The following is a 27,810-nucleotide window of genomic DNA, read 5'->3' as shown; positions in this document are numbered from 1 at the left end:
GTTACCTCTAACTTTTCTTTCTTTGTTTTTGGGGCTTTTAACTTTTTATTTTCTACCCTTCTTATTAATAAAACTTAGCACATCTCTGTTAAATTTTGTCTATTTGATGAAATGACCGATGGGGACAAATTATAAATTATGCACGGTATGTTATATTTGCATCTGGCATAAAAAAAGGCGCTGGTGGCCTAGCGGTAAGAGCGTGCGACTTGCAATCCAGAGGTCGCGGGTTCAAACCCCGGCTCGTACCAATGAGTTTTTCGGAACTTATGTACGAAATATCATTTGATATTTACCAGTCACTATTCGTCGAAGTAAAACTTCGTGAGGAAATCGGACTAAACCCGATAAGGCTTATTATAGTTTACCCTCTGGGTTGGAAGGTCAGATGGCAATCGCATTCATAAAAACTAGTGCCTACGCCAGATTCTCGGGATTAGTTGCCAAGCGGACCCAAGGCTCCCATGAGCCGTGAAAATTCCGGAACAACGCGAGGAAGAATAAGAAGAAGCACGGCATATTATATTTGCAAAAGGGCTAGAAGGAAAGGGAGATTTTGCAAGAGGTACATAAAGTGTTTATTCTTATGTTATTTTCGAATACGTACGTTAGCTATCGCTTTCTCGATGGCCTCTGCTTTGGCCACCACCTGGTCAGCTATTTTGGCCGTGTCGTCCGCTAGCAACTAAAAAATAGTACTTTACGATACAAGTGCGAAAAATAGGAAATCCGAAACGAGTGGCGATAAATTAAAACACGACCGAAGGGAGTGTTTTAAATTGACACGAGTTGCGAATTACCTATTCGCAAATGTATCGTACAACGTTTTACAGTACATATGGCCCTTTGAATGTTCGACACAGTAACGTAATATGCTAATTTTCGCACTAGTGCTATAAAGTAGCACCATATGTACTGTAAAGGATATTAAGTATTTAGTGATCGTAAGAGTACGATCGCTGCATCAAAGTATGGGTTGCCAGGCAACCGACATTGTTTTAGGCGACGAGCGACCTGGTGTGATTGCACCATAATTAACGTGCAGTTTCCATAGTCTATGGACCATAGACAAACCAGTCAATAACTCTTAATGTTAAATTAAATAAGCATTGCCAGTATAGTAGGACTACTATACAATAAATAAAATCATCAAGAACAGGTAAAAATACGCTAGATAAACTACTAGCTTTATATGGTTAAATTCTCCACGTCATTTTGCCCACTAGATCTCTTTTTATGTTAGCTTTGCCCATTACAAATACATCAAAACCCTGCTAAATTTAAGATTGGTTCACTTATACAATAAAAAAAATCTGCCTATTAACTATTACCATACCTTATCTTAAAAGTTAAGAAATTAATAAGAAAAATTTGGCAAGGGTCTACAGAAGACATTTGAGAATAAACCGACAGTAAAGACACGCGCTCGCCGACTGACAGTGAGGTGTCACACAACTTTGTTTGTTTCACACAACTTTGCCCAAAAAAGATAAAATTCTAGTGGCTTTGCCCATCATAATTAATCACAAATATATCGTAATCAGCTTCGGCCTTGCTAAATTTAGGTGTAGACCACCTTATGTAAGATTATCTCCAAAAATACAATCAATTATAAAACAGGTTAAGAGCATGTGTACTGTACCTTATCTTTAAAATCGAGGACCATTTGGAAGGGGTCTACAGCGGGCATTTGAGACGGGTCTTTTCCCTTTTCGCCAGACACCAAAGACACAGGCTCACCAACGGATAGTGAAAGATCACATTTATTGGACCAGAGGCAGATCTGCGAACAAAATGTATGTTTGTAAAAATCATAGCAAGAAATTAAATATGTACTTAATCAAATTCAATGCCACGCAAGACTACTATAGATTGGTTTAAGTATCGTCACTAGGGATTGCAAACCGGATTGATTTTCAATCCGGCCGGATCCGGCCGGATTTTGGCCATGATCCGGCCGGATCCGGCCGGACCGGATCCGGATTGGTATAGGGATATTAAAGTTAATTAAGTGACATATTTTTCTAGTTTTTTGCGTAATACGTATTCCTAAATCTATAATTTGAAGTTAATAAATAACTTCTTAAAAATAAAATAGAACTTAGTAGTAAAAAGTGTTACAATGTCAATATCACTTTAAAAACAAAATATGAAATCGGTTTTTATTATATTTAACCATTCACAAGTACTCAAATTTTCGATAATATTTATGAATTTGAGTAGTTTACAAAGCCTGATGATGGGATTTGGGGTGGGAGATGGAAGTCCTTGAAAGGACAAGTCATCGTAACTGTTCTTTGATTGAATTCTTTGTAACGTTGACATCCATTCTAGTAACAAAAGAAGATATATATTTTACTTTTAACCAAAGTGATATTAAATGCGCTACAATATTATCTTGCTCTCATTTTTTTGTGCGTGAAAGTAGTAGAATGTATGATTTAAAAAATGTTGTTTAGGGATAGAAGGGCAAATTATAGGGAACGAAATACGACACATCGATCTCGTGCAAAAATAATAGAGTGTAGGATTAAAACCATCGCGGAAAGGGACTCCCTACGAAAAGTTACATGGATCAAGTAAAGAATTGGCTAGACGTAGAGTAGCACGTACGTACGAAGATGTAGGAAATTGCATAAAATTGGATGAAATTGTGAAGACAAAAGATTCTTTCTTAAATTTGAATAGAAAAGAATCTAGATCTGCTAAAGATTATCAATATACATATATATGATGAGATCAACTCAAGTCGGTTGAGTACCGCCGACTTAATCCTGTTCATTTGTTTAGTTTTAATCTTCTATCACAACATTATGACATAACATTAACCTTCTCTCTAGCATAAATTACAAATGCCTTCCATGGCATCTCCATCCTTTAATTTTTCCTTCTATTACAGTATTTATGTAATCGTCATATCATGCCACCAACATGAAAGAAGAAGAAATTCTCTCCTGTTCCCAGTTATCGACATAATAAATATATTTTTATCTCACTATATTTAAACTTCTTCACTAGTTTTTTGTTCTATCCAACTTTATATCTCTCATCCGTCGCTTTTTCCTCACCTAAAACGCACAGTGCGTGCTGTATTTAGGCGTCTTTTTTATTTTACCGGATCCGGTCCGGATCCGGTAGCTCCTGAAAAGTGCCGGATCCGGCCGGATTACCGGATCCGCCGGACCGGATTGCAATCCCTAATCGTCACCAAATTGCCACCCCAAACACACTCTCCGGTGACTTTGCCCACTCAAGGATGACTTTGCTCACTTACTGACAACATTGGCCACTAACAGGCAACTTTACCTCATCTACATTATGCGTATAAGTTTGCCTACATAAAAAAAATTACCTACCTTCAGTATAGTCATGAAGTCCTGTTTCCGTTTGTCCTTATCACTGGGAGACAACAAGGGCATCAACTGCGTCGCGACCATGCACATAGCCTCTTTTCCATCCTCGAACGCTTGTTTCTTCTGGTCGCCGAAGGGATCGAAGTCTTTTAGACTTGGGCTGTAACAAGTAACAAGGGTAACATTTAATTTATTTAATTTACTCAAGAAATAATAATAACTTCAGTCCAGAAACATCCAATTTATCTTCCTTTGTATCAGTAGTAAACTAGAGTAATTATAACGAATTACTTTGTACAAAAATTTCCATACAAAAATGAAGTGACAACGAACAACAAGATACCAATGAAGGACACTCAAGAGCAATTTAAATGGGTCCCTTTTTATGCATATTTCCTGACTTTGTATTGACGTGATGTCATTCAAGGCCGAATGCCGCTTCAGGTGAGTTTCAAAATTTCACTTTCTAATTACATAAGTTCGCAGCCCTCTCTCAATCTCCTGTACACGTAGCACTCGGCGAAAACCCATACGTCTGTGAAATATGTATTCGCCTCACGCGAGTCGAGCCACTCGTTCCATTGCCCGGCCTCAGCTGTGTCCACCTGGAAAGAAAACAGTTTAAGCCCGCGGACCTACCGCATCTGTTTTCATCTCGTGAGATGAGATACTCTACCCGAGCCTTTTCAATTAATACAGTTGGGTAAAAGGTTGGCCTAAGAGAAGATGGAGGGACGACCTGGACGCATTTCTCAGCAACTAGGTCGATACTGCTCTTAATCGGGAAGATTGGAAATCTAAGGGGGTAGGCCTTGCCCAGCAGCAGTGGAACACTTTATAGGATTAAATAAAGGTGGGTTGTACTAGTCTACCTACATATATCTCGCACGCGAAATACTGTCTCTGCGCTCTCTTGCTAAGCCTACCGAATATTTCATGGCAGTGTTAAACTGTCATAGTAACTATTTGAACCCTCAAGAAAGCCCACTAGATGGCGCTGTACGCTCTTCGCTTCATCACAAGTCAAAAGTATACACCAGGCTGACGCAACTAGGAACAAAATAAGTTTTGTATGGAACTTGTTTCGCAAATCTTTGCCAACGAAGAAAAATAAAACGTCAGTGCTATTTATTCTGTCAAGTTTACATCAAGTCAACTGTCAGCCTAATTGTTTTGTTTATTATGAAGGCTTCAATGTTTTGTTCGGGTATTTCGTGCAATTTCTTTATTATTTAGTGAAAATATCGAAAATAGTGAACCGTGATTAGAGTAAAGAACGAGTTTGTTACAATGCCACCGAGAAAACGGTTTACTAAGTGTGAAATATGTGGCAAGCGAGCCACTCGAGAAAATCTCGAAAAAAGGGATTTTATGGCGGAATTTCCCTTGGATAAAGACCGGTACGTATTGCTTTAGATACTTTTGACCTTATTTTGGTGCAGCAGGCTTTAAACACATCGAAAATTTGATATTTTATATTATTTTTAGTTGTGAACTAGGGATGTACTAAAACTACCGATAATTGTATGTTTATTTGTATATCAGTGTAAGTAATTAAATAAAATATGTGAAATTTCCTGAGAACTTGCATGCAATATAACACAAGATTAATTCGTGGAAGATTTTCAGTGGAAAATTATCTATCATCTATGCATTAATGGTCATTATTTAACATTTTTTTTAAATCTAGTAATTATTTAATATATTAATCTGAAATGTAAGTAAACTAATCTCTCTTTTTGTGATCAATAAAAAATATTATAAGACATTATTACACAAATTGACTTAATCCCATAGGAAGCTCAATAAGACATGTGTTGTGGGTACTTAGACAACGATATGTGGGTACTTATACATATAAATACATAGAAAACACACATGACTCAGGAACAAATATGCATGGTCATCACATAAATAAATGCCCGTACCAGGATTTGAACCTGGGACCATCGGCTTCATAGGCAGGGTTACTGCCCAGTAGGACCATGACCGGTTCTCATGATTAACAGACATATAAATACATAAAAAGTTAGAGCATTGATAAAGGGTTGTTGATAATTGGATGCCAAAAAAACATGATTTATAGATGCATATTAGCGCTAAATAATCAGTTGATCATCTCATTAGCAAACACTTGGAATATAAACTGTACATAACGAAGGCTGTATGTTTTCAGATGCAGGCAGTGGGTTAAATTTGTTGGGAACGAAGACCTGATACTCGTACATCTTCCCATAGAAAAGTTACATTTTATTGAAACATGTATCTGCAGATCATTTTGAAAATAGAGCTTTTAATTAAAAAAAAATTAAGAAAAAAAATTTGGCGAGGGAGGCACGTACGTACTGTACCTGTAAAATTAGCAAGACCACAGACCGAGATGCACAAAAAGCACGAGGATGGGGAATTCTGCACAGCTACAATCAGGTCCTTGCAATCTCTCGCGTGGCTTCTGGGACCAGGGCAAGGGTTCGTTCCCTCTCAGGATGATACAATTAAGGAACCCTTTTTGTCTGCACTCCGGATAATGATATAAGAGACAACTTTACATTATAATAATTAGGTTTAATTAGAAATTAAGGAAACTTTTTTCTATCAGTTTTTTGATTTCATTTACCGAATAAAAAAAATCTCTAAAAATAATCATCATATGCATTTAACTGACAAGAAGGCAACACTCTCTGTCATGTCAAACTATGTTTATCTGAAATGTCATTATCACGTGTCATTTGATTTATTAACGTGAAGTGGCGTTTTTACGTAGCCAATTTGTTTTCCAATTTAAATATAAAATTATTTCGTGCTAAAAAAGCTCCTGGTAAAAAAGGAGAGATTTGTGCTTTTCAGCTGATAGACATTCTATTTACTCGAACGAACGAAGTTTTGTATCTAATAATTTTATTTATTGTTTATTTATTGTTTATTTATTTATTAACTAACTTACACTAACAGATATACCAAGCATGTAAGTTACTATACACTGAACTTAGTCGCGAGTTTTTAGTAGTGTTCTTGGTCGGGTTCTGCTAGAGGGGCAGGTACAAAAATATCTATTAAAATCTTCCAAGAAGTCCTCGTTTTTTTTTAATTGTCCACGACTGGGATCAAGATTGTGTTATTGCACTCTGCGGAAATTTGGTGTCATGATGGTTGCGCGACGTGTCACTACGATTATTATTTGCCGGACGAATGTGACGTTGTGTCATCAGGTAAGTGTAGAGAGATTTGTAGACAAGAGTCTATATTTCAACCCTCCCCATTTTATCGATATCGATAAGAAACGCAAGCGTGTAGCGTACTACACTATTTAAATTGCTTATGTTGGTACTATGGTTCTTTGACAGTTCTTTGTCGTACATTTTGGTAATGATTTGCGAAACAAAGGGATTCCACTCGCTAGTATGGAAGTCCCGTCTCTTAAAACGTAGTGATTATATGCTCTTTGGTATACACCTCGAAATTGGCTGAATCCACCTTGCAAAACTTAGAATTTATTTTAGATTTCAAGATTTTTATTATTGTATGTATGTTACTTTGTAGGGTATGTATATAGGCCTTAGTTGCCTGAAAATAAATGACATTTAATTAATTGTCTTTTAATTTTTAAATTAGCGAGGGAGGAGTAAATAAATAAATATAAATGAATAAATATTATAGGACATTATTACACAAATTGACTAAGTCCCACAGTAAGCTCAATAAGGCTTGTGTTGAGGGTACTTAGACAAGGATATATATAATGTATAAATATTTATAAATACTTAAATACATAGAAAACACCCATGACTTAGGAACAAATATCCATGCTCATCACACGAATAAATGCCCTTACCAGGATTTGAACCCATCAGCTTCGTAGGCAGTGTCACTACCCACTAGGCCAAACCGGTCGTAAAAACTATAAAAACAAAATGTAGTCATTCATTCATAATTTTTGTAGCGCCATCTACAATAATGAAGAATGACGAGGCACGCAGCGTTGTTTAACAAATTGAAGATTTATAATTACCTCGAATTTGGAATATTTCTTGTTGGTAACTATTTCGTTTTTGAGCCTGGCTACATATTCTATTAGTTTTCTCGAGTCTGGGTCACCCTGAAAAAACATCAACAATATTAGGATAAAATTGTGCTAGATAAAAAAAATTATAAAATGAGCACTATACAGTTATAACTTAAAATGGAATAATTTTTCATTTTTTTTTGACATATTAGAAATATACAAATACAAAGGAGACATGTAAATTGATGAAATAATAAACAAATTAATAATTATTCAGAAATTTACATATCTCCTATAAAATTAATTATAACAAAAATATAAATAAAATAAAAACTTACCCTTTTTGATAAACCATCTATAACTTTGGTCAGAATTACTGGAATTCTCTCTTTCATAGAATAATATGCAAAACTCCTGTAACAAAAAAAATACTATTAAAATATAAATATAATATATTTAAATAACATCAGCAATTTTTCAAAAAGTAACAAACCTGAAATATAATAATAGCTAAATAAAGTAAAAAAAAAAACAAAATTAAAAAAGCAGCCGCCCGAACAGGGACTTGAACCCTGGACCCTTGGATTAAAAGTCCAATGCTCTACCGACTGAGCTATCCGGGCTCTGGCGATGACGACGAAATTACCGTTGACGTTACGTAATTGACTTAGCTGCGTATCATCGGAAAACATTGATAAGCTAATGTGTACTTTGTGAAGTTTATAATAAAGTCGAAGTTTATTTAGCATCAGCACGTCAGCATGGTACGGGCGTGATGTTTGAATAACGGAATGGAATGTTACAGACAAACATTGAACCATTCTAATTTTTTATAGCGATTTTAGTGGCTCTATTTTGTAGTTTTCTTTGAGTAAAACTTATTTATATATAAACCAACTGTTCAATAGCGAGAGAGTGGACTGTAATTCGAAAAAGGGGGGCGATAGGGAATGAAATTTAGGGGCCGGTTGAGCAAGAAAGTTGTGAGATATTAAGATTAGAATATTAAATTAAAACTAAAATGTGAAATAGTGTAGGGCGAAGTTACCTTTCAGTCCGGGAGTTGTGGGGCTGAATCGTTGGTCGCCGTTGAAGACCGCTGGTGGTGATTCTGGCTGTCCTTGTCGCCAGCTAGAAGTAAGCTCAGAACCGTTACCTTGAGTCGTCCAACTTAGACCTCGGATTTTCCACTTCGGATGTGCCTGGTGCCCTTCGTCCACACAACACTGAGCCTAAATGCTAGAGACGTGATTGGCAGTAGTGCTTTCAATAAGTTGCGAACATTAGCGAGAACGATGAAATACGATGTTAACTAGTGGTAGGTTGATGACACACTGACTCTGACGTGTCTATGACAGAGCAATATTCAAATTTCAACTGTGAGCTGGTGTTGCCACAGTAAATACGAAAAAATCTTGTAGAATACAAGGCCAAAGCTGAACATTCCGCCCACCAAAATGCATTTGTATTTTGACTAAGCGAAAAGAACAATAAAAGTGAAACAAGTGCGATAATATTAAAGCTAAACGAAGAATGGACAACACAAATGTAGCGCATTAAAGCGACTACGCAGGTAGTGGACACAGCTTGACCACAGGCCGTTTGTACAACCCTGTGGCAGTGCGCACAGTAACCACACGACAGATCCCGTCAGATCCGGAGTGTGTGTCGATAATGCGACCCAGGGGCCACTTCATTGGGCTCGTCTGCTCGTTCACGACGAGCACAAGTGTGCCAACTTGGACGTTAGGATGTCTGTCGTGCCACTTCATCCGCTGCTGGAGAGTATGCATATACTCCTTCGACCATTTGTTCCAGAAGTCCTGGTGCATCTTCTGAAGCAACTTCCAGCTTTGGAGAGGGCTAACCCGAACGTCTGAGAAGTCTTCCTCAGGTACGACCGATAGGGGTTCCGTGGTGAGGAAATGACCCGGTGTCAAGGCCGACAGGTCGTTGGGGTCAGTGCTGAGAGGAGTTAGTGGCCTTGAGTTGAGTAAAGCCTCGACTTGGGCCAAGATCGTCGAGAACTCCTCGTATGTCAACCTTTGGTTCCCGACGACACGCGACAAGTGTGTTTTAACGGCCTTAATTCCAGCTTCAGCGAGTCCTGAAAAGTGTGGGCTACCCGGCGGGTTGAACTCGAAGTTGATTGTATGGTGTGCGGCAGCATCCTTCACTAAGCGTTGCAGGATGTTGTTCGCACCGACAAAATTTTTACCTTGGTCAGACACTAACCGGCTGCACCGACCACGACGAGCGACGAAACGCCGAAGTGCGGCGAGAAAAGCATCCGAGGACAACTCGGTGACGAGCTCGGTATGAATGGCCTTTGTTGCGGTACAGACAAAGACGCAAATATACCCTTTGTACGTCTTGTTACCACGTCCGCGACCGAGAGCGATGTCGAAAGGCCCACCAAAGTCAACCGCTGCGCTCGAGAAAGCCTTCAGCTGGGATATTCGATACGATGGTAAGTCGCCCATGAATGGCGCAGGAGCACCCGGTGGCCGCACCCGAAAGCACTTCATGCACTTCGATACGACTGCATAAATAGCCCGTTTCGGACACATAATCCAGAAATGTTGCGCTAGCAAGTTATGAAGTGTTTGGATGCCTGGATGCATGAACCGCTTATGATAATCATCGATAAGAAGGAAGGTCAGCCGATTGTCGCGAGGTAGAAGCAAAGGATGCTTTACATCGAAGTCGAGAGAAGCTCGCGACAGGCGACCGCCCACCCTCAAGAGACCCGCGTCATCCATGAATGGGGGCAGTTTTCTGAACGCTTTTGGGAGAGAGTTCGAATGATTGTTCAAAATGATTTCGATTTCCTGAGCGAAGCTGCGCTGCTGCACGAAACGTACAAGAATCATGAGTGCCTGCTTTATTTCGAAAGATGTTAAAGGACCGTGTAACAACTTCCCGGACGTTTTTCGGTTCTTCGTGTTGTTCGCGAAGCGGCAACAATACGCTAAAACACGTTGAAGTGTTCTTAACGACGAAAACTTCTCCACTAGGTTGTCGATTAATGCATTGTCATTGGACACTACGAGGACTGTAATATTTTGCTCATCATGGAGAACGTCCCTATCTGGCATCAGCACTGACTTAGGCCAGCTCTCAGTGGGGTGCCTGAGCCAATCAGGCCCGTTCCACCAGCAAGTTTGGTTGACTAAATCTTGGGGAAGCAAACCACGCGATCCGCAGTCGGCTGGATTGTCAGTGGTTCTGACATGATGCCAAGAATCGGGAGGAATAACGTCTTGGATATGACTCACACGGTTGGCCACGAACGTTTTCCACCTGGACGGACACGACTTAATCCAGGTCAACGTCACACTTGAGTCCGACCATGCAAAGATTCTGTCTACCGAGTGGAAAGGCTTCAAAGCCTCCACGACCGAAGCCATCAAGTCAGACAGCAGAACCGCTGCGAGCAATTCGAGACGCGGCACCGACAATTTACGCAATGGCGCGACCTTGGACTTAGCACACACCAGCTGGACGTCGACGTCACCCTCCTCAGTTACTGAACGGCAATAGATTACGGCACAGAAGCCACGTTCTGACGCGTCACAAAATCCGTGGAGATGTAGCACGTCGAATTTCCCGACTAAGCGGCGTGGCACAGCTACAGCACTCAGCGACGAGAGTTGAGTTTTGAATTCCTGCCATTCCAGCCTGATGCTTTCCGGGACATCTCCATCCCAGGAAACGCCCGAAACCCAAAGCAATTGCATCAGATACTTGGCGAGAAATGTTACAGGCGAGAGGAAACCTAATGGGTCGAAGATTCTAGCTATCTCCGACAGAATGGTGCGCTTGGTGCACCGACCGTTAGGAGCAGTGGCGACACGAAACCGGAAAGAATCTGATTGAGGTTGCCATAGCAAACCCAATATCTTTAGAGAAATGTCAGTCATTTCTTCGAAGTGTTTAAAGTCTTCCGAGTACAGATCAGAAGACGGAAGACTCTCCAAGAACTCACTACTATTGGAGGTCCACTTCCTGAGGTGGAAACCCCCCGACGACAATATTTTCGTAAGGTCCGCCTGAAGCGAACGCGCCTGCTCGACAGAATCCGCTCCGGTGACGACGTCGTCGACGTAGATGTCACGAGCGAGAACAGTTGAACCACTTGGGTATGCGGCTGCAGAATCACTGGCAAGTTGAGCCATTGTACGAAGAGCTTGGAATGGCGCAGCAGAAACCCCGTAGGTTACCGTTTTAAGACGGTAGTCGCGCACAGGACCGACAGCAGAAGGGCGCCACAAAATGCGCTGAAATTCAGCGTCTTCATCAGAGACCAGGATCTGCCTGTACATCTGTTTCACGTCACCTGTGAAGACGACGGCATGCCAGCGAAAACGTGTGAGCAGATCGAAGATGTTGGTCTGAAGCTTGGGCCCAGCGAGAAGAGTAGCGTTCAATGACACCTCGTTGGCGTCCTTAGCGCTTGCGTCGAAAACCACGCGAAGAGGAGTGGTGACGGAATCGCGCAGAATTCCATGGTGAGGTATGTAATAGAAGTGGCCTTCACTTGTGGAAGGAGGTTCCACTTCTTCCAAGTGACCACGAGCCTCATAGTCATCCATAAATTCCACATACGCCCTTTTGAACTCGGGGTTGGAGTTCAACTTGCGTTCCAACGACGTGAACCGCTTGAGAGCAATTTCACGCGAATTGAGGAAGGTAGGTTTGTTCGCGGGATCGACAAATGGTAGTGGAACTACGAACCTGCCTTCTTCATTGCGATAGTATTTTTCAAGAAAATAGTCCTCACAGCGTTGGTCCTCCTCAGATACGAAAGGTTTAGTCGGAGAACTAACGTTTTCTAATTCCCAAATTTTTTTTATAGAATCATCAAGCGACAAAATCTGCGAAGGACTCGACACGAAAAAACAATGATTTTTATTGTTACGATACGATACGAGAGCGCTTGTTGTGAGCTGACTCCCGTCACACTCACCCATAACGACCCATCCATAGATGGTTTTCAACAGAGTAGGCTGTCCAGGCTCCCCGCGCCGTATACCGGGCAACAACGACGAAACGAAGACCTGTGCGTTAAGTAACAGGTCCACCGGCGCCGGACGGGCGAAACCAGGATCAGCCAGCGATAAATTCCTGATGTGCGACCACCCCGACGAATCGACAGGTTGAGGAGGTTGGTCGGCACATACCGGCGACAAAACGAAAGCTTCGAGTTTAGTACTCAGTGAAGAGGGTTCATTTCCCATTGGCTTGACCTCACATGATAGTGCGCCAAATGTTTGATATGGCGAATTGCCAATGCCAAACACGGTGTGTTGGCCAGAAGTTTCAAACCCTAGCATTTCTGCACAGGATTTCGACATAAAATTGCATGCACTAGCACCATCCAAGAGCGCCCGCACTGGGCGGAAGACACCAGAACTGTCCCGAATTAACACCTGGGCAGTAGCGAAGAAGATTGTGTTATCTCCCGCCATGGCAGCTAAAACCGTGTTATTACTACTACTACTCATGCCATTGCTAGACGGTGCAGTGGCAATCTCTGTGCCCGTGGGTGCTTCCATACTCTTTGTGAAATGCAATAAGTTGTGGTGCGAGCGATTACACACACTACAGCGAGAAGCTTGACAAGTTTTCACCCTATGTGCATTTGAGAAACATAAAATACACAAACCCTTCTCCTTAACAAAATTAAACCGGCCATCATTATTGAGATTTATAAACTTGTTACATTTATCGAGACTATGTTGACCCGAACAAAAAACACAACTCTGTGTTGATGTAGTCGAAACGACAAGGGCCGTTTTGTTTTTGGTTAACGGTTTAACATTCTGAACTTGAGGCCTAACACTAACACTGGAGTTTTCCAAAGCCCTGCTCCGCTTTTCAATAAAGTTTTTTAATTCCTCAAACTTTGGAACTTCAGTATTGGAAGCGAGTTGTAACTCAAATGCTTCTCGGGTAGCGACATCTAACTTTGCCCAAAGCAAATAATATAACATAAAATTCTTGTCGGGGAGGTTAAATTTTGACAAAATAGTTAAATTCTCATTAAAAGTTCTAAAAACCCTTTCCAAATCTATTTTGGTTTTGACTGGCTCACAATTTAGCAGTTTTTCATAGTACATGACAGCAATTTGCCTCTTCCTATCATAATAGTTGGACAGTGTTTCATATGCACTGCTGTAATTGTCACCTGACAAAGGAAAACTTTTTATTAAATCATGTGCGGAACCCTGAACGCTTGATAGAAGGTAGTGCAATTTCTCCACATTACTAATATTGCTCCGACTATGTATAAGGGAATCAAAAAGCTCCTTAAAAGACACCCAACTTTCCAGTTTCCCATCAAAAGGCGTAATCGATATTTTTGGAAGCTTAGCTAAATTATTCTCAAGCGTTAAAGATTTCACATCAGGCTTATCACTTATTTCACTTCTAGCCATTTGTCTCAACCTACATTTTACGGATTTAAGCTTACTTTCAAATTCCTTGGTGACTTCATACTCCTCCACACGTTTTTCAGGTTTCAGTGGACGTAAAATCCGTAGTTGTGCTTTGTGAAAGTCCTTTTCTATATCCTTGATGTCTGATTCATCATACCCTTTCAAATCGGAACCCTCAATATTTTCTAACCGAAAAATAGCGTAACCTCGCGCGACATGGAACATGTCTACTGTCGCGGGATCCGTGTCACTATCACCATGTACACTCATATTGTTTTAAGTGCAATTAAAAACACTAAAACGGCGAAAAACTCAAACTTAATTGCAAAATTAATTCAATAACAACGAAGTACTGCTGACTGATACTAGTGACATTGACAGTTGACGTTAACCCTTGACAACTATGAGAATGTTGCCAGCAATATTAACCACGAGTGAACGAATGATTTACTAAAAGCACTACTACACGGCCACCAACTTTCTTGCTTACCCTCGACTTTTTTATAAGTGTACCCTAAATTTTGAATTAAACAAATGATATGACCAAACAAATTTGAATAAGCAACAAACAACGAGAAACGAAAAACCAAAGGTCACTTTTCAAATTATGCGGATCGAAGGCCAAAATGTTCAATAGCGAGAGAGTGGACTGTAATTCGAAAAAGGGGGGCGATAGGGAATGAAATTTAGGGGCCGGTTGAGCAAGAAAGTTGTGAGATATTAAGATTAGAATATTAAATTAAAACTAAAATGTGAAATAGTGTAGGGCGAAGTTACCTTTCAGTCCGGGAGTTGTGGGGCTGAATCGTTGGTCGCCGTTGAAGACCGCTGGTGGTGATTCTGGCTGTCCTTGTCGCCAGCTAGAAGTAAGCTCAGAACCGTTACCTTGAGTCGTCCAACTTAGACCTCGGATTTTCCACTTCGGATGTGCCTGGTGCCCTTCGTCCACACAACACTGAGCCTAAATGCTAGAGACGTGATTGGCAGTAGTGCTTTCAATAAGTTGCGAACATTAGCGAGAACGATGAAATACGATGTTAACTAGTGGTAGGTTGATGACACACTGACTCTGACGTGTCTATGACAGAGCAATATTCAAATTTCAACTGTGAGCTGGTGTTGCCACAGTAAATACGAAAAAATCTTGTAGAATACAAGGCCAAAGCTGAACACCAACTATCATAGAAATGAGGTTATTGGTTTTTAAAGTATAACCAACTTTTAAATGGTGAACTTATTTTTATGAGTCTTTAGGTGCAGTTACCATACTCAAGAGTTGCTCCTTTAAAGTACCTTAAGGTCATCTTTGCTTTCATAAATTAAAAATGTACGGGAGGTCTCCCCTAATATTTTTTAATTATGACAATCAGCTTTTACTTATTTTTGAAAAAAAAATACAGTCACCAAGAAAAATGTTATTTCTGAGAAATCTTTTTTACAAACAAATTCCGTTTATATCCTTTATATGACATTTGCTTGTATCTCTATACAAATAACCTGTCAAAACATCTTTATGACAAGAGACAAAGTGGTATCTTTTGCTTTAGTTAAGGCGAAGGGTAGGGCAAGCTCTTTCCATACAATCTTTCTGCGCGTTTTTCTTCGTTTGTGTTTGTGCTACAGTTATTATTTTTTTAATTTTAACTTTTTTGGATTTGTGTATTTTTTTTAATAAAGAAAAATTTCTGCTTCAAGTTCTGCGTATATCCAATATATACAAGCAAAAAATGAAATTAAATGCTATAGTGCCAAAACTAACGAATAAAACTTGCACAAGGTTTGTATGGAGAATGCCTCGCCCTACCCTGCGCCTTAATAGCAATGCACGGATTATAGAAAAATCCTGCTGGACACATAATTTTTTCAATTTTTTCCTTTATAAAAAATTACAAAAAGATGATGTCATCAAGTGGTAATTTTTGCTACATAATATCTAAGTGTACCCAATAAAGGGTTAAATCCATTTGTTTCAGTAGGTTAGGTTGTCTATCATTCTTAAAACATATTACTGTATAGAAACGTCACAATTGCATTAGATAATTAATAGAAAATGCTATAAATTAATCAAGACTCTTGATTAATATGTGAATGGAAACATATGTAAATATGACACTCTTGATGACAACCAAGATTACATGTAATTGTATCATTAAACTAATAACAAAGATAATGGAATTAATACAGGCTGACTTAACTGATATTACACGGTACCAAGCGATCATATTTTATTACATGCAGTGCAGTCAATTGTTTTCTAATATAAAGTATGCTATCTAGAGCATGGAATTTTTTCTGTCCACAGCCGTGTTTGGATTGGGAGGGAAAAGATTTTACCATTAACATTGTCTCTCTCTCCTTAGCCCATCTCTATACAAATATATATATATATCTTAGGGTGTAGGCCTCCTTCATTTTATGCCACTTGTCACGACTCTGCAACCTGGAGCCATTTCTTCCCTGCAGTCCTTTTGATGTTGTCATCCCAACACATCTGGGGTTTAGTTTGAGGATGTTCCTACATAGTTGTTTACTCCGCAAATGGTAAACAACAATTATTATTATCAACTATAAACCCTACTGAGAATTAAAAACCCTATTGAGAAGGCAGTAAAGTAAGAAATGTCACAGTTCACACGTAACAATTGTCAGCCAAGGTTCACAAACATGAGATCTGAGGCTATCATATTAACTGTTCTAGGTTTTTTATGCTTGGCAAAGCTGGAAAGCAGAAACCTTGTTTAGCACAGCAGACCGAAAGTTGGAGCTCGCCGGAGTGCAGAAAAATACACATTTGTTCTTTGTCAACAGATGAACTTTCTTATAAAATGATTAAATATTTTTTTTAAAGCATAGATACAAAAGACAACAACAGTAAATATTTTTCCTATTTTTAAACTTGGTGATAACCAGGCTATTTCTGCAAAGTATATTAATGAATCAAACCACCAAAAAAAATTGGCTTGTATCAAAAGTGTACATAAATTATTTGGAATAGGGCAGCAGAAATATGTTTAAATAAGGTTTAAAGGCGTTGAAAATTAAGCACAGGCTTCCAATAAGAATTTGATGTTTTCTAATAAGATTATTACAAAACCATGATATGATAGGGGACCGATAAAATATAAAATAAGAAATTTTTTAAAGAGATTACTGAAAATACTAACTGTTTAAAAGTGGCCTGTAACTCCAGGTTTATTGGTGTTATCGAATCGATAAAAGGCTCCGGCCTTTTAACTTGGATGAACGGCCCTCCGTAGATGAAGACTGGGTCTTGGCACGTCTCATAGTAATTATCAACATAGGGTTCGGCGAAGTTACTTCGAGATGTGTTCACACTTTGACTCGAGGATTTTCCAGTAGACTTCACGGATGATTTGGAGGTTTTATCGGCGGACTTCAAGCTTGTGGTAGATGTTTTTGAGGTTTTATCGGGTGTACTCATTTTTAATTTTTACGCTTAATTTACGTCATAACCAAATAGATGTGCACTGCAATTGAATTTTGTTTTGTGATTGAGGGAATCAGTGTGAATTTTGTAGTGACATTTACGTTTTGTTGACAATTTTGACATTGACGTGACATTCAATCGAATAAGCGTTTACGGAGATGGATAGCGACCATAGTTCAATGATTAGCAACGTGAAACACACTTTTTGATATTTAACAAATTTAACATATAAGTGAAAAAATAAGGATCAAAGTCAAATGGCGTTCTAAAAGTTTTAATCATGTGTCGAATGATGGCAGTAAATTTACTGCTTTAGCTACAATTTTTTCTTTGACAATCCACCTCTATTTCAAATTCTCTTTGGTTGGGGTACGTTTGTCAAATACGTGTAGCGGGCCAAACCGGACACGGATCAACTTTGGTTACGGTGATACCTAGTACCTACCGGTTCCGATAGCAGTTTTTTTTTTTGTATTGAATTGAAACATTTATTCCTTTCTAAGTTGATGTATGCGTATGAGAGAGAGAGAGAGCCGCCTGCAAGCTATAGATCTGGATATAATAAGAACTTCACTTACATGCCATATATCCCGGACATATCAACACATCTAGGCGTCACAATCTTCATTACAGGCAAATTCACCGTGTCCACCGGCCAATCATAGGCCGCCATTTTGCAAAAAGAACCAAATAAACTTTCTAAATTAACGTCCGTGTTATGCCGAAGAAAATAAACATGTGAACGTGAATCCGTTTTGACCGTGAGCTGAGACTAAAAATAGGGATTTGGCCTCATTTTCTCTTCCGATTTGTAACCGGTCAATTAATAGAATTGTTTTGATTTATTTGTATGAAATAATGCCAAAGCTTTACCTGTAAACTACTATTATGCTATTTTGAAGAACACGTGGCATGGCAATGCTCGGTAATAAATACGAGTAAGTATTCATAGTATACGTAGCAAATTCTTACTCTCGTCACCTCTCGTATATGTACGAGTAGAATATTTATTTATTTTAAACTTTATTGCACATAAAACACGCACAAATGGCGGACTTAATGCCTCGTGGCATTTTCTACCAGTCAACCATAGGGCCAAACAGAAAAATGTCAAGGTGGGTGCAGTGAAGTGTTTAGAAGCAATCGAGTAATACATAATACTATATCTTATGTACATATTTCGTAATATGTGTTAGGTATGTAAAATTATTCTGGGGTAGTAGATGCGTTCATAGGAGAACTGTGCTATTTAAGGGTCCCTTACATCCTGAACGCTTTATTGCAATTGAAGCAAGTTACTTGGAAAGATCGCGTTTATGTCCAGGAAAGATATATAATGTGACCACCTTTGAGTGTTCAAGGGCTTCGGTGCCCGCTTGTCAAGAGTACTTATGCTTGTTTACCATCATTGTTGTATAAAAGAACATTAACTGCACTATGTTTCTTTAGGCATTTAAATAAAGTAAACCAATTTGTATATTTTTGGGTAATTATAATCATTTATTGGTTAACCGACCAAATAAAAAACCGCCTGGATCTGTCACTGAAGAGCCTGACTTTAAACCTATATTATTTGATTATGTAATGTTTCAATCTACCCTCAACTGGGTTGAGGAGTCGTTTGAGAGTAGATTTTGTTTACTTTTATTAGAATACCTGAAGATACAGAGTATAGTATATTTTAAGCAAGTGCGAAAGGGACGAATGCTTGTTAGGACATTAAAAGCTATTTTTATAGCATAATTACCTAATACGTGAAATAAAAATAAAAGCGTTCGTTTTAATAAATATATTTAAAAAAATCATGACGTGCTGTTACTACCATAAATAAACAAACACATATAAAATTGTACACAATGTACTTTTAAATTAATCAAAGGCATCAAATCAAGGTTCTAATATTAAGATTAGTTAATTAAGTTGCCGTAAAACATAAAATTAAGTGCATTTTTTGGTAGAAGCAAAGAGAGGTAAATGATAAAATCTGTTAGTCTCCATTAAAAATGTTGTAGAAGAACAGCTCACCCGTTTTTAATTCATGCAGTAGTCCAGTAGATGGCGTTAGTGTACCTAAATGAAAATGGATTGAAAAGCGAAGTGTTTAACTAAGTACTAATAAATTTATTTATCAAAATCATTTTTGGATTTTACAGTGGAGTTCTAAGTAATTTATAAAAAAAACTGAGATGCATGGTGGCGCCATCTACAACAATAACGAAGAACGCAACTTCTAATGGAGATTGGCAGATTATATTTTTTACCTACCTTTTCTAACATAGGGTTATTAACACCCAGGTTCATCCAAAACCATAGCGAATTAATTGCAACACATTTTAATTCGTTAATATATACTATACGGCCAATAAAATTGACAAATTAGTTCCTACACCAATCAAGTGAAGTCAAGTACTGAATGGTGAAGAAATCTCAAGCAATAATCTTACAAAAAAACATAAATCATAACTAAAAACATCTCTATTCGAGTATTCATTGGAATTAACTTCAAATCAACCTTAAACCTAAGCATATATAATCTTACAATAATTGTTAGAAATTATTTCATTAGAATGATGTCCAGAATTTTAAATATTTCATTAATAATCATGCATAATGTGTTAATGTTTAGTTTTATGCAACACAGGTAGTGTTAATATTCCAATCATAAAGTTATGTTCATGGATATACAAAGCAAAGTAGATAATTTAGGTGTCAAATTTTCGGCACCAATAATTTGCAGTACTTTACATGTCTTAGTATATTTCTTTATCTATGGTTTGTTTACATTTGAACCTAACAAATTATATTGTAAGAATGTGAGAACACCTACATTCCATAATCTATTAAATAATGAAATATCCAGAGAGAAAATCAAAGAAAGACTGTACGTACTATAAATACACAATCAACAATATTCAAATAAAAAAATACGATTACGATAATGGTTTTGTCGTAAGTATATCTATACTGTTTGATATTTAAACAGCAAAATATTGATTACTACAATCAAAGATCAATTGATTGTGTAAGATAAGTATAAGTCAAATTTGTACCTCAAATTTGACAAGCGATGTAGAAGGCGCTGTGTGGCTCCATACATTATGAAGTACAGATGTAGTGAATAATCCTTGCCCATCGTATTTTCACGGAAACGCACGAACGTGTTATGCTATTTCAGTCAGTCCCAGTACAAAAAGTACTGAGGTTGACTGAAGTAGCAGGACAAATACGAACATTTCCGAGAAAATACGATGGGAAAGGATTGTTCACTACATCTGTAACTCTGGTTGACAAGAGTTGATGTTTGATATTTTAGTGACCAAAAAAACATAAGGCGCAGTACAGCGCCATCTGGCTCGGCTGACAAACTATGTGGTACGTTTATATATTAGACTTTACCTAGATTTCTATCAGTTACTGTTTGCTACAATAAAATAAAATCAATAATTATATCCAAAAATGTCAGACAAATATTTTAGTAGTCAAAATTACGATAATTCAATTGCATACAGCTGTCAAAAAAGTAAAATAGTGCAAGGTAAAAAGTAAAATAGTCCAAGGTAAAAGTAAAACAGTGCAAGGTAAAAGTGATCTCTAAAAAGGCATGATTTACAAATCTTCGTCAAAAAGGCACATATTACAGGAGTCAAAAAGTCACATTGAAAATAATTATAGGGACATAAAAATAAAAAAGTCAATGATAATAAAATGGGTATATCAATATCATGATTACTCTTATTTATGTATTTAGGTTTTGCAATAGTCAGAAATAAAGTGTAATGATTTTTACGTAATGTTTGTCAATATCAAAATGCAAGAATACCCGCGTCCGCGTTAGTCAAAAAGTTAAAAATTGTCGATAAGTAAATAAAAAAGATAAAAAGTTATTACAAATCAGTCAAGATTATAAATCATGTTAGAAAGCTCGTACCAAAAAATATGCAAACTCTTCAAAAGCTTGAAATGACTTAAAAACTAAATCTAGTTATTTTCGTCACAAGAAAGTCAGAAAATTAAAAATGTAATTTAGATTCCTTTTTTGTGACGGAAATCAGGAGATTTATATTTACTTATAATACCATTTAAAAAAATCAAAGTACTTAACATAATCATATGCTTTTTTGTAGTCAGTACAAACTTTATATTATGATTTTCTTTTGTTAGTGCAACATCGAGCATTAGTAAACCATTATATAAGTGGATAAGGTCAATGTGAAGAAGACAGAAGATATAAAAAATATTGATGTTATTCCACCTGTCCAATTTCTTGGTCCAATGTGTATTTGCATCTCACATTTTGCTTAATGAGAGAGTGAGACGCAATGCACATTGGACAAAGAAATTGGACAGGTGGAATACCATCCTTACTGTCAGAACTCTTCCTTCAGTAAATAGGCTCATAGGGCAACTCCTTATTTCATAAGTCGCTCAGACACGCTCAAAGAGGAAGAGCACACTTTCTCCTCTACCAACCAACTGTAAGTGGAGTATGTTTACAAACGCATGAGCATAGAGAAATAAGGAAAGAGTTCTCACTCCATACATCAGTTTTCTTACCAAAACGCTCATTATTTTCGTAGTCGACATCTAGCGTCAAGTAGCGGATTTATCAGTACCGCTACTGATGTATGGCTATGGAGTGAACACTCTATGCTTATTTATTTCTCTATGGAGTCTATGGCATGGGTTAAAAGCGACGAAAGAGCTTGTAGACGGTCTTCGACACATTGACCTTAGTGTTGACACTATACCGTGGGATTATACAACATTCAAAAGCAGTAAAAAAATAAGAAAAACTTTGAAAATTGCACCCAAATATACATATAACTATAAAAACCTGTGCACACCGGGTGCGTGAGCGTAGACTTGGACGTTGTAATATACAGATCCTTATGAGAGACGGCACATTGCTTGCGTGATGTGTGCGTACGCGGTTCAAACATTTTAGCGCACGTGCATGTCTCCGAACATGCAGCCGGTGAGCTCTGGCCTTAACGATTAGTAGACCTTATTCCTTTATGTTAAGGTTTATATTATGTAGTGTTAGTAGCGTCTCCTACCGTTGCTCTTGATGCGAGTGTTCTTGAGGGTGATGGTGGTGGACTTCAGAGGCACGCCGTTGTTGGTGCTGCGGAGTACTGGGCAGTAGGTGCTGGAAACATACAATTCAATGAGTTTAAAAACTGCCAGTTGCTTACTGCTAGATTGAATTTCTAATTTATAGATTTCTTGGGTTTGAATTTAAAATTTAAACGCTTCACAAGCCGAAGTAATAGCCGCGTCCCTGTCGTCAGTTGCACCAAACCGTCTGTCACCATTAAAACATTGCCTAAATTTGATTGTAGGGTTTGCGTGACATTGATCAGTCTGTTAACTGTGGTTTTGCAACTGGCCCTTAGTGAATTAAAGTTAGTGTGTGTAGCACTTTATGGATTATCTTTTCCACTTTGCGTCGCAGCGCCATCTGCCTTGAGCTTTGCGAATTTATCCTGAATATTAAAAAATTACATACATACATAGGCGACGGCGACTGCTTACCATCAGGCAGGCTGTATGGTTGTTTGCCACCAACATAATATTTAAAAAAAACTAGCCTATTCAACCTCACCACTGATTCTAATCTTGCCAGAATTTGATCAAAATAAACTACCAAATGTTGTAATTTAAAAGTTAATTATAAACTTACATGGTATGAGCATTGTCCCCAGATACTCCACAGGTGGAGCACACATGAGACCTCAATATCGGACATGTGACTATATTCATGTTGCCTCTCTTCTCTTTGACACAGTGCGTCATGTACACCAGCGGCGTCTCTCCGTTCTTCCGGCAGAAGGAACACATTTTCTGTGCCACCTGGAAATAGAGAAAAATATTTAAAACTATATCAACACCAGAAATCCTTCCACAGTTGTAGGGCTCATCCCAAGTAACCTTCATGTCTAAATATTTCATATGTAGTTGCTAACTTCACCAACTTGTACTAATTTTTGAATAAGACATATAGCAGTCAAAAATTATGTATCAAGATGGTGGTACAGAATAAAGCCTGCCATTGCAAATTGGCATACTGTTACAAACTGTGTGCCGTGTGACACTTGTGTACCGTCGATTTATATGGCATCAATTACGTAATGAAATGACATACTTCTGGGAATCGTGATGTGCTCGCCCCTATATTCATATTAGTTGGTGTTGGAGAATTCGCCAAATTCAACCTTGGGTATGTAAACATATTGAAGTTCGATGGAGAATTCTGAGACATAGATGATGCTGGTGATATATTTGAATATGCCAAAGGTGAAGTTTTCACTGGTGTCTTGAACTCAAAACCTCTGTTGTCTCCGGGGAACAACTCGTAGAAACTCTTGGTACAGTTTTGTTGCTCAATAGCAGTAGTTCTAGGTGGAGTTTGCTCCCTCCAATGACTTATTGGAGATCGCTCAAGACTAAATCTCTCTTCATAGCTTGATCTTTCTATAGGCTTCTGCTCAGAGTTCCCTAAAATCTTCCGGCCAACTATAGGTCTTTTTGCTATAGCAAAGGGTGTTTCAGATCTGTACGCTGGAGGACGGAATGATAGCTCCGGAAAGGACTCTGGAGAGTATGAGTCTGTTGAGCTTGAGGAGTAGTTTGGTGTGGACTGTCCGAATTGTGATTGGAATGTTGTTGTTGGTGTATGCATTTCTGAAATAAGAAAGTAAATGTATATTTAAAAGACAACAATAACAAATGTTCACCATGCTGCAGGCAAATAAGCATACAACTTGGCAAAGAGAAATGAGATGTTTTAGCCTTTGGGGTCCTGGTAGCCTGGCCATTTTTAAGCCATGCTATTGCCATAGTTTCATGGTCATTGGCATTGCAATGGCATGGCTTAAGCCAAGCCAGGACTGCTACATCTGGTGCTGAACGGTTCTGTGCGGTCAATGCCAGTACAAAGACGAGAGTACCTCCCCTATAGCAAGACTACAAAGAAGTGAGTGCCACACCCTAGTCATCAATACACTGTATAATCACATGAAACATTAATCAAGGTCAAAAATGCATTGACACTTAGAACTCTGTCTATGCTTTTCTTCCGATTAGTTGATGACGTACGTGCACATAAAATCGAGTTGGATGCTAGTACTTTAGCACTCTTATTGGAAACCAACTAGTAACTAAGAATAATGAAAAAATTGGGTCAACAAATATTTGTTATTTGATTCTGAGCTCTACGACACTGAGATAAGTTACAATTGCGTAAATAATAGTCTAGACTCTAGAGTATAGCTTTTTATTTCATTCAATTCAATATATTGTTTTATTAACCATCCAAATTAAATGTGAAAGGTACTTTAAATTAAAGGCACAAAATACTAAATTATAAAAAGTAGAAAAAACATTGCTTACCATTTTCAGCAGTCTTTGGGAATAATCTATTTAATTCCATCATATAATCCATCATGCTTTTAGATGGCTGCATTTTGCTGCGAAATCACAAATAATCCATTTCATAACACAAAAATTACACAATATTTATCACACTTCAATTCATCATGTCAAAATACGCGATTGAAAATGCGTACGAGTCGAAGTTAGTACCTATTTCGGAATTCCTCGAAAAGTTTCGACGACCGGAAATCCAAGGACAATGAAAACACTTCCATTTAAATTGCAAAACAAGCGTAATGCTCTTTTAATACAATTTTAAGCAATAAATAATCCTGTGTTCTATTAATCATCGAGTATGATTTGAATATCAATTGCAAAAAAAAACAAAGAAAAGAAATCGAACATGTGAATTTCGTGAATTTGGATAGCTCGTACCTATGGTTGTGCGGGAAATTCGAAATAAAAGCTTATTTGATAATAAGAGCAAAAGCTTTCTGTTATAAAATTGATAAAAGATTTCACTACTCCTAAAAGATATATCCATATAAAGATAATGATGGGATGTGTGTATTTCAAATTCCCGCGTGAATATTAAGGGCCACAAGAGCTATGTACATGGGGTAGAAATGTACTGTTGTAAAATGTACATAATTAATATGTATTATATTTCAGAGTTTAATAAAACAACACTTACCAACAATTAAATAAACACAAACTCAAGACTTCAAACCTTAAATATTTCCAACAGGTTCCTTATATGATCTTCACCTGACGACGAATCCGCGGCGAATGAAGAAATTTTGGTAAATTCGATACCTTGAAAAGGAGTCGGTGAATTTTGTTAAAGGAAGCCGACTTTAGCGGCACAAGTACAAAGGATGCCGACACAGGTGCCGGCACGTGACAAAAACCAGTATATCTTAAGATGGAAACCCATACTACCTAAGCGTGTTTACGGTTCAAGACAGTTTGGATTTTAGTGCGGCTTAGAACCGCTATTCGACAACAGAGGGCGGGCGCTAACCAACAAAAGAAGACAGTAAAATAATTACATTATTTTAATCTAAAAAGGGTAGTTGTTGTTATCGTTAATTTATTTAAGTAAACGACAGTTGGTTAATTTCAAAAGCATGTTACAATTTAAAGTATTGATCATTGATCCAAACAGCGGCCTTCTGTGTTAGTTAAGAGAAAAGGGGACGGCCTTCTCCATATAAATAAACGTAGTCCCCATTTTCCTCTCTGGATATTGACATTATGGAAAATATTTTTAAATAATTTGATGTATATTAACTATAACTATGCCCCAATGTTTGTAAAAATTAAGAGCCATAAATAATTTTCATACAAATTTTTAAATGCTCCTAAATCTTATAATAATTAAAATTTCGAGTAATATCAAATGTAGGGGCGTAGCTGTGGTAGGTAATAGGTATACAACAAGTGGATATCCAGAGAGGAAAATGGGACTACGTTTGTATGAAAAGGCGATTTCACGCGGGTCCTCCACTTTCGTCTTAACTAAAACTATTGTTAACTTCGTCTATTCGATACTAGATGGCCTAAATCTCAAAATTCTAAAGTTAACATTTTACCGATCTTATAGTCGTGTCATCCACGATGACGCGTAGATTTGTCAAATCTAACCTTTAATAATATGACAATACGAGTGAAGGCCCGCGTCGTCGTGAATGACACGATCTATCTATATTGGTTGATTTGATTCGTACGTAGGTATTTGTAGTCACTGTTTGTACTAAGAGATGAGCTTTATGACTTTTATTATAAGTTACAGCAGTGTTTTACACACACGAATTCGAGCCAATCGTGCACTCTAAAGCCACAATGCCATTGGTTGATGAGTTCGCATCACGCGCGCGATTGGTTGCAACTAGTTGCGTTAATGCACGATTGCACGCTAATGCACCATGCGATGGTTGAGAGCACCCACTATGGAACGGGCTAGGTACGTGAAGATGCGTACGTAAGTGCGTACGTATTACGCACCATCGATCGCAGGCCTATTACCTACCTTTGATGTGCGAACCAAAAACCGACAGCGTGTGGCCATCTCCTCGCCATTCCGCCGCGCCCCGACACCACACTAGCCTCTCTACACGCTGGCCTATCTTAGTGGGCCAGTATGATGGCCCATAATACCTACTTTGACCCAGCCCACACAACAATAGTGGTAAGTTCGTGGTAGCCGCGTCGCCAAAGATAAAAGTGCAGGAAGCTCCATACATTTTTGGAAATATTAACCATAACATAACACTATCGTGTTTCAGGACCAGAAACCTCACCTGTAGTCAGGCTATTGATCCTATATCCTATTCTATTCAATAATCAATTTCATAATACATACTTAGGTATCAATTCAAACTTACCAAAAAGGGTCTAAACATCTGGCCGCGAAGCCAACGTTACAATCGTTAACGCTCCGTAGCGTGGCGTAGTCATCTCGCTCTTTCACTCTTCCATATTAGTGCGACTGTGACAGTTGCGTTTCGTTCGCCACGGAGCGTGAACGATAATAGAAATAGGCACGTTGGCTATGGCTACGCGGGCTGTTGCTTCTATCGGCGCTTATGTCCTATTCAAGAAGAATACAGATAGTTGACAGTTACTCTACATATCAGGACTGATGGATCTGACCTTGCAACCTGTAAGACAAACAATATTGCCTAACATATACAATGCCAATTATTTGCATTTTGGACCGCCCATCGGCCTTAGTGTTCTAATCGCTTAGCTAGCAATCGCCTCAGCCGAGCCGACGAACTAGGACAATAGGGGTAACTACACGAACCTGGGGGCCTACCGCGAAAATCGAAGTTCGTCAATTGCGGGCATTTTTCTCTTTCACTCTAGTGAAGTCTTAGTGAAAGTAAAAGGGGATGATCCCCGCAATTTGCGAATTTCTATTTTCGCTGTAGGCCCCCTGCTACCAAAGCCGCGCATCGAATAGAAGTTACGCCCTCGTTTTTTTTTACTCCTACTACTTCGGTGGCAAACAAGCATACGGCCCGCCTGATGGTAAGCAGTCTCCGTAGCCTATGTACACCTGCAACTCCAGAGGAGTTACATGCGCGTTGCCGACCCTAACAACCCTCCCCTCGTTGAGCTTTGGCAACCTTACTCACCAGCAGTAACACAATACTATGAGTAGGTTCTAGTGTTATTTGGCTCCGG

At 38.4% G+C, this 27,810-nt stretch overlaps 2 protein-coding genes and 1 non-coding gene across 7 annotated transcripts in view; all 3 read right to left on the bottom strand.

Moving 5' to 3' along the window:
- Positions 1 to 17,952, bottom strand: part of LOC133530998 (damage-control phosphatase ARMT1-like) — a 29,625-nt gene extending 11,673 nt beyond the window's left edge. For 3 of the 4 annotated variants that reach the window (XM_061869071.1, XM_061869070.1, XM_061869072.1), the window contains exons 1-7: positions 16,961 to 17,379; positions 7,695 to 7,770; positions 7,363 to 7,449; positions 3,828 to 3,958; positions 3,357 to 3,513; positions 1,643 to 1,783; positions 608 to 685 (exon numbers count right to left, since the gene is read on the bottom strand). In XM_061869071.1, the coding sequence (XP_061725055.1) occupies positions 608 to 685; positions 1,643 to 1,783; positions 3,357 to 3,513; positions 3,828 to 3,958; positions 7,363 to 7,449; positions 7,695 to 7,770; positions 16,961 to 17,238 (948 nt within the window). In that variant the 5' untranslated portion in view covers positions 17,239 to 17,379. Of the gene's footprint in view, positions 1 to 607; positions 686 to 1,642; positions 1,784 to 3,356; positions 3,514 to 3,827; positions 3,959 to 7,362; positions 7,450 to 7,694; positions 7,771 to 16,960; positions 17,380 to 17,822 lie in introns of those variants that run through there. The other variant, XM_061869073.1, reaches the window with a different exon arrangement.
- Positions 7,907 to 7,979, bottom strand: Trnak-uuu (transfer RNA lysine (anticodon UUU)). Its single transcript has one exon. It is a non-coding gene; the product is annotated as a tRNA-Lys (tRNA).
- Positions 17,953 to 21,436: 3,484 nt separating the features above from the next.
- Positions 21,437 to 27,180, bottom strand: LOC133531191 (uncharacterized). Of its 2 annotated transcripts, none has more exons than XM_061869325.1 (5): positions 27,006 to 27,180; positions 24,637 to 24,713; positions 23,390 to 23,928; positions 22,928 to 23,097; positions 21,437 to 22,393 (listed from the first exon to the last, which is right to left on the bottom strand). In XM_061869325.1, the coding sequence occupies exons 2-5, from the start codon at positions 24,707 to 24,709 to the stop codon at positions 22,285 to 22,287; spliced, it is 891 nt and encodes a 296-aa protein (XP_061725309.1). In that variant the 5' UTR covers positions 24,710 to 24,713; positions 27,006 to 27,180; the 3' UTR covers positions 21,437 to 22,284. The 2 variants fall into 2 exon arrangements, with proteins under 2 accessions (XP_061725309.1, XP_061725308.1); XM_061869324.1 differs by lacking the exon at positions 27,006 to 27,180 and adding an exon at positions 25,313 to 25,952.
- Positions 27,181 to 27,810: the final 630 nt, after the last annotated feature.

Source organism: Cydia pomonella, chromosome 24 (assembly GCF_033807575.1).
Source record: "Cydia pomonella isolate Wapato2018A chromosome 24, ilCydPomo1, whole genome shotgun sequence".
Classification (NCBI taxonomy): domain Eukaryota; kingdom Metazoa; phylum Arthropoda; class Insecta; order Lepidoptera; family Tortricidae; genus Cydia; species Cydia pomonella.
The sequence above is the reverse complement of the archived record's forward strand: the minus strand, read 5'-3'. Positions and strand labels throughout refer to the sequence as shown.